Source organism: Montipora capricornis, chromosome 10, assembly GCF_036669925.1.
Source record: "Montipora capricornis isolate CH-2021 chromosome 10, ASM3666992v2, whole genome shotgun sequence".
NCBI lineage: Eukaryota > Metazoa > Cnidaria > Anthozoa > Scleractinia > Acroporidae > Montipora > Montipora capricornis.
This window is the reverse complement of record NC_090892.1, coordinates 61,456,373-61,463,835: the sequence shown is the minus strand read 5'-3', so window position 1 is coordinate 61,463,835 and position 7,463 is coordinate 61,456,373. Positions and strand designations below refer to the sequence as shown.

Here is a 7,463-nt window from a genome sequence, read left to right as displayed (position 1 = left end):
TTGTTCTCTCCAATACCATTATACTGATTCAGTGATTGCGTCAGTTTGGGAACCTGCGATAAACCGTATCCTTTTCACTTCGTTCATTTTGATATCTGAAACAGAATGAACAGAACGAATAGTACTTGAAAGCAAAGAACCAATCACTCCATGGATTCCTATTCCAGTAAATGCCCATGGTCCCAACGTAAAATCGCAATTACTTTGTTTAAAAAACGTAGAGGACAAAGTGCATGGTCCAGACAATCCACGGATGCACAGGATGGTTTTATCTGAATTTTACGTCCCTTTTTGTTTTAATTCGGCTGCTCAAGCACTTGGTTCAGTTAATAATCGTCCTTCAGACAACCGGAGGTTTCCATCTTATGGCCGGTAGTTACATGTCTAAATTTCTTTTAGCAGCGACTGACCGAGAGAAGAATGGCTACGAGTATCCACCGCTTCTCATCTGGCATAGGTCACAAGAGCTAGAAGTCCCTGCAGGTTGGTAGGCTACCGAAAGTTATAAACTGCATGAACGATGTGAAGAGGACATGCAAAGAGTCTGGGGTTAAGATTGGGCACGCGATAATTCCTTACGTATCGATTCCGTGCGGTTGTGGAGATAGGGGCCTCCTTCAGGCTTTTGGAGGAAAGCAAACCAAGGGCTCGTTTGTCGAGAATTCCGGGTCTTTTTTAATTGGGGGACCATACATCTGCTTGTGTCTTCCAACTGAGGCCGTTACCAGACATGAAACTTCACAATTATATTTTTTGCTGGTCTTGAAAACCTGTTTTATAACCAGTTTGTTAAAACAATGGTACGGATCATTTTAAGAACTTCTGAAAAATGGGCCCCAGGGGTCGAATTTCTCAAGAATCTGTTACAAAATCGGGTCCAGAACAGCTCTTGTGAAACTACAATCCTCTTATTCTAAAAGCTGGTTTTGTAAAACTCCAGGCAAGAAAAACCAAGATAATTGCAGTTTCTTTGTTCTCTGAACTGTCTTGCATTTGAACGTAGGGGGGAATTTGTCGCACTCGAAATACACCCGAAAATGTTCGGGCTTTCGACAAAAGCCAGGATAGAAGTATTCTGTCCGCTTTCGGAGCCAATCACATTGCAATATTTTAGGAAATGAGCCCAATTGGACTGCAAGAAACAATTTTCCTCTGCTATGCAGTCTGAACGCTGTTTCTGTAAAACATGAACGACTTCACTTGCATTGGCCTTCAGTGGAATTTAGTTTTATTTACCTGTGACATATGATTGTCGCCTTATTTCTGAAAAGGATTCGTTCAAACCCTGCCAAGACCTGTCCCTTTAAAACAGTTTTGATCATTGTAAATTTTCGTGATTCAAGCCAACACGAATCTTCGTCTCATTCATGCATTGGTGCAGCAAACGGGAAACAAAAGATTCAAGAAAAAAATCTTCATTTAAGAATTCATCAAAATTGTTAATTGCTGTCAAATACAAACCGTCTGTGTGGTTTTTGTTATAACTCGTCATTCAGTGTAGTTTTCTTTGGATAATTCATGATTGTGATCGGAAGTCAGTTTCTCCGTTTCGAGCACGCGTATCTTGGTTTGCGCAATTCCTCATTGTGGGTATGCTCAAATTTCCTTAAACACAGTCACTCTTTCACCTTAATCTGAAGGTCACTAATTTAATCCTACGAGCTGAAACAGAGCCTTCCGTAATCAGTTCCGGTCAAGAAGCTTCATGGGAAGTTTCTTGGGAAAGGTAGGGCATGAACTTGCGCAATTCTGAAAACAAAACAATAATGTACTAGCTGCTTTTTTCCTTGCTTACTTTCAGCAGGGTTTGTTGTTAGCATATTGTTCATAAATTTTTGGTTGATCTGTTCTTCAACGATCCCATGAAAAAAGTCACTAAAAGCAAAGAGCGCACTTGCCTGGGCCTAGAACCCATGTCGGGGTTAAAATCCTGTTGACCCAGCGCATAATCATAGTAACCTGTCCCTGCAAATTTTTCAACGTACGACGCGATGCCAATAGTTTACAATAGTTTAATTTTAGCTTTGCTTATCTGACCAATGGAAAAACTCAATAACCTTTTGCAACGTGACATCCTGGTGGATCAGGTAATGACTCGATGTAAAATAACCCCTGTATTCCAGGGAGATAAAACGACAAACACTCCTGGTGGAAATAAAACTTCGCTTCACCAATCGCAAGGTAAGTTGATAAACTTTATTTAAGTGTCAACTGTATTTATCACTAAAGCACTAATTTGAGGCATTATGCAAACATGTAGGAGATCAGAAAACCGGAGTAACCGGAGAAAAAGCTCTCGGAAAAGTGTATATTAGAGAACCAAGAAACACAACCCAAATATGACTTATGGTGGGAGGCCATCCCTACTCTGAGTTGTATGTGATTTATTCTTATTACATGTAGACAAGAGAAAAGCAGCTTATTAATGTCCTTTTGTTGGCTGAGTCGTTTGCTCAACGGCTTAATACAATACCATCAATGTATATATAGCGTGGAAACTTTCAAGCGTTATATGTGATGGTGGAAGCAAAGAACTCTTATTGCCTTGAAACACGTCGTTAGTTATCAGCCCGAAGCATTTAAGTTTGTACATATCGCTATATGGACTAAGCCGCGACTTATTCGCCCGCCAGTGTTAATTAGTTTAGTTTTTTTCAAATTTGAAATTTAAAGATTTAACTCTGTCCTTTAATTAAACAAAAAAAAGTTAACATTTTGGACTTGTGCTGTTTAGGTAAAAAAATCTCGAGACGCAATATCTTGTGACCACGTACCTGACCATCATGTACTCAAGGCTTATTTTATTACTTTTTCCTTTGTGTTCTGCTACTTCTGCAGCAAGCAGCGACAACAATCCGGTGAGCACATGAAATTTTAATATTCAAAATTTGTTTAAAATATCAGGATAACTATTTTATCATGGACTCTTGGTTCGCATCAGTGCAGAAGAAAAGAAAATGGAATGTTTTTGTGGATTATTGGTCGGTCATGGAACCACAATAATTCATAGTAACAACAACAATTTAATTTCATCTTCCTAGGGTACAAAATTGTGCTGAACTAGCAGAAAAATACAGGAACCTTGTGCCTCTGAGCCTACTGCGCATGCGCGAGAAAATGTGTCACATTCATTCGTAACTAGGCTTTTATAGATTGTGCTAGCATAATTTTTAACATAATTTGAGGAAAGTAGCATAATTTTCGCTGATTTTTAAAAAGTAGCACTGCTACTGAGCATAATCGGTACATATTGATAAGCCTGAGATCATATTTGTCCAATGTTTTAGCCGCATTCGTGGTTTGGTAACGGAGAGAGGCCTCACTAGGAGGCCTGCAGTCTGACACGGGACCGGATGGTGTTGGTCACAGTACCTCTCATTTGCAAGTTTGCCAAATGGCGTCAACTACGCCGCCTGATAACTTGCAGCTAGAGACCATACCAGAACCAGCAAACATAGACAGACATCTTTGACTTAAGACTAAGAAAGCAAAATACAATAGAAGAGGAGCTTGTGACACTAAAAGAGTATTGCTACACGATCGTGATACGTTTTTAAGACTTGTTTCGCTCATTTTGCAAAAAGAATAATTTTAAGAGAAAGCGACATAATTTAGAAAAACGAGCATAATTTGAACATAATTTCGAGGGGCAAGAAATGAGTACTGCTAGTAGCATAATATGCTACTTTTACTAGCACAATCTATAAAAGCTTATTCGTAACATGGAACAATCGAAAGGCTCTGACTACTAGTTATGGCAACAAGCAGACTGTCTTTCTTGCTCTTATGGGTACATGGCCACGGGGGCCCAGGGCGAGTCAGAAATGATGAAGCGGTTATAGGAATAAAAAAGGTTCATTGTAATCAATAATACTTTTTAGATGTCATTTTGGTTCGGCATTCATACAAAGCGAAGAAATTTTAAACCAAATTTATTAGAGACAGGGGTTCTTTCGCTGCAAAATTCTTAGCTAACATACATCCTTTTGATTTTTTTTTTTTTCTTTCTTTTCATTCTCTGTGTGATCAGCAGTCATTGTGTTATCGTGGACCACCCGGAAATAATGGCGTGAATGGAGCACCAGGTACGAATGGCATCCCGGGACATCCTGGGGTACCTGGCCGTGATGGAGCTAAGGGAGATCTGGGCAGCCCCGGCCAAAAAGGATCGCCGGGAAAAGGTTGCGATTGTGCAACACCTGCGTTGTCTTCACATATGAACTGGAAAGAGTGCACTTGGAAGAAAACGGACGGCAAGGATTCGGGCGAGATTTATGTAAGGAATTTTAGCGAAAGCTTTGTTACGTTGTGTAGGATAGTCTCGTCTGATTTACACTTAAGTAAATTGCATAGTGACATAATCATAAGCTCCTGATAGAACCCCATTGTCCACTTGACACCTGCAATGGATTAACCGTTGCGTGGGAAAGATGGCCGTGGGTGGGTCGAAAGATTACTTGACTTAAACCAATGTATATTTAACAATTATTCCACGAGCGCTAGTGGATATGGAGCTGGTAATATAAATAGTCAGTCGCATGTCCAACATTAAATTCTGAAAGCTTGGACACTTGGAAATTAAAGCCGAATTTTATTGAATTATCAAGCTTGCAACACTTAACGCAATCAGTTTAATTTCTAATTAGAGCATAATACGGTATATGAGCAGGTAACCTAGATTGAGTGAACCAATCAAAAAGCTAGAAAGAATGCACTGGATAGAATGCACTTGGAAGAAAACGGACAACAAGGATTCGGGCGAGATTTATGTAAGGGATTTCAGCGAACGCTTTGTTAAGTTGTGTGATTAATAAAGCACAAAGCATGTGATTACCTAAAAGAATTTCCTGTCGGTTACTAGGTGATGTGTTAAGAACCAACTACTGTATGCAGTTTCATTGATGATTTTACATCCCCGAGGATGCTGTGTGAGAAATCTGCGATAGGTTATTCTAGTCTGGTTTATTTGAAGTAAATTGCATGGTTACATGGTCATACGCTTCTGATAGAAGCCCATTGTCCACTTGACACCTGCAATGCATTAGCCGACGCGTGGGAAAGAATTAAATTAATGGTGTATATTAAAGGCATTGCAGTGCCGAACACAGTTTTCCCTCGGTCACCGGTATTCTTTAAAGGCCGGCACGGATTTTGGTGAAAACATTTTTTTGCTCCTCCTCGCGATGGTCTTGGAAATGCGGTTTAAATTCACTTCCATTTTGTAAACGTCATTTTGCTTTAGAAGTGAAGATCTTTCAGAGGAACCCAGAAAAATCCTGCGCATGTGCATGCGCTTGAAACATTGAGACCATCAACTGTTGGCTATTTTACCAAATTTCTCGCAAACCCGTTATTAGATTTTGCAGAAACTTGGAATCACATGTAATCTTGATTTGTTATCATGGTGACAGCCTGCAGCCTTCGTGATACCACTCGTCAGTGACCAAGTTTCAGCCTCCAGGCAAAAAATGCATAAATATGGCAGAAATGAAAGGATAAGTGCGTAAAAACTGCGTTCTGTCACCTTAACAATTATTCCATTCGCGTTTGTTGGATATGGAGATGGTAAATAGCCAACGAGGGGCGATGCGCCGAGTTGGCTATAACCAGTCTCATATCCAACAATCGCAAATAGAATAATTGTTGTTTCATTAAGTTTTCATTTTTTTTCTGATTGCTTAGATTCTTGGAAATTAAAGACAAATTTTATTGTATAATTCAGCTTGACAACAATTGACCTAGTCTCCATATTAGGTCGTAATGCAGTACATGGGCACATAACCGAGATGGAATGAACCAATCAACTTGTAATCAATCAATTTTAGTGGAAACTTTGTCATAGAATCCAGCAGCGTTTAATTCTGGTGCGGAGAAGTTATTTTAAGAATTTGGGCCCTTCTTCCCACCTCGTAGTCTTCTTCTGCGCAAAGTCAACATATGTGTAAATTTTAACTTCGTTTGAATTTGTTCTTTTATTGTGCGAAATGCATATCATTTTGCTCCCGTGTAGTACAAATCTATGACTAAATGCAACGTTTAGTTTTGTCTTTATTTCTCTTCTCAACAGCACTGTGAATTCATTAAAAAGCACAGCGATACTGCACTTCACGTGTTCTTTGCTGGCACCCTCAGGATCTACAACTGTAACATCTGTTGCAGCCGCTGGTATTTCACTTTCAATGGCGCTGAATGCGGAGTCCCGGGGCCTATTGAAGGTGCATTTTACATGCTAACTGGCCAAAACCCCAGACACGATCTGCATCGTCATCGCCATATTGAGGGTCATTGCAACAACATTCACAAAGGAAAGGTGCGGGTGGGATTCTGGGTTGGGAGCTGCAACACAGGTCACAAGAATGCTGACGCAGACACAGGTTGGGCAACAATGTCTCGCATCTTCATTGAAGAGGTGGCCAAAGCTCAGCAGTAAACAGTAGTCACAATAAATCTAATACCTCCACTTTAAGAGGTCAAAATACTGGAAGAAAGAGGGCGGACAATTTGTTTTGCCTGTGGTTGTGATTTTAATAATAGAGACAGAGTTGTAACTTTATTTTCTATGTTGTATAGTCAATAAACAATGTAGGTAAAATGGGTCATAATTCAGATTGTTCAGTTTCAGACAATGTGTTCCGTGAAGCAAGAGTCATTTTGTGAAATTCACTATGCATATGTTTTCGAAGAGCGGGTTATAGACGAAATGAAGAAGTGATCCGCGCACTTATCTGCACAATCTTACAGACAACTGAAAAATACAAGTCGCTTCAAGGCGGGATTCGAACCCACGAACTCTTGCGATGCCGATGCAATGCTATACTAACTGAGCTATGAATTCAAACAGTTGAGAACAGGACAATTTGTTGGACATTTCTTTTTAATCAAGTCCTTTCACAGCAACACTTCACAGCTGAGTTGCTAGAGCATTGTACCGGCATTGCAGTGGTCATGGGTTTCCCGATCCCCTGAAAGTCACTTGAATTTTTCAAATGTCTTTAAGAGACAATTACTTAAATTGTCCACGTAACTGCCTTAAAAATTGGTAATATTGAATTCAAATTTCATTTACTGCGTCTTCAATGACTCTGGCAGGACTCTGAAAGGGGACTCCCAAATTCAACTTTCAACCAACTGTTTCTCTCTTTAAAGGTCGCCTATGCTCTTTGTAACGACAGTTGGCAAACCGTTTACAACAAAAGCTGACAAAGTGGATCGAACCAAGCCAACCACAATGATGGATCATGGGACCCATTAACCCGATCCTCTCCTTAGTGATAAACGACAGGGCAAAAAAAAAGAAACCATTAATTTGGAATTGAACTTCTCAGAAAAGCCCAATAACTATTTCAAATCGGATCAGAACTCAATTAGAGTCCACCGACTAAATTCTCATCAAATAAATGAGAAACTGAAATGCGAAATTTTTCAAATAAACTTTCCATTTCAGTCCGATCGTCGAAAACCAT

General features: G+C 39.8%; 1 protein-coding gene across 2 annotated transcripts; it reads left to right on the top strand.

Moving 5' to 3' along the window:
- Window positions 1–2,126: 2,126 nt before the first annotated feature.
- LOC138021630 (collagen triple helix repeat-containing protein 1-like) lies at window positions 2,127–6,585 on the top strand. 2 transcript variants are annotated; one of them, XM_068868556.1, is made up of 4 exons: window positions 2,127–2,181; window positions 2,735–2,858; window positions 4,034–4,276; window positions 6,068–6,585. In XM_068868556.1, the coding sequence occupies exons 2-4, from the start codon at window positions 2,784–2,786 to the stop codon at window positions 6,428–6,430; spliced, it is 681 nt and encodes a 226-aa protein (XP_068724657.1). In that variant the 5' UTR covers window positions 2,127–2,181; window positions 2,735–2,783; the 3' UTR covers window positions 6,431–6,585. The 2 variants fall into 2 exon arrangements, with proteins under 2 accessions (XP_068724657.1, XP_068724656.1); XM_068868555.1 differs by having other exon boundaries at window positions 4,031–4,276.
- The last annotated feature ends 878 nt before the right edge of the window (window positions 6,586–7,463 follow it).

Bases quoted from the DNA above. Each gene is read 5' to 3' on its own strand.
- LOC138021630 (XM_068868555.1), top strand. From the start codon at position 2,784: ATGTACTCAAGGCTTATTTTATTACTTTTTCCTTTGTGTTCTGCTACT. The intron at 2,859-4,030 runs GTGAGCACATGA...CTGTGTGATCAG, and splicing joins CAAGCAGCGACAACAATCCG to CAGTCATTGTGTTATCGTGG. The intron at 4,277-6,067 runs GTAAGGAATTTT...TCTTCTCAACAG, and splicing joins AGGATTCGGGCGAGATTTAT to CACTGTGAATTCATTAAAAA.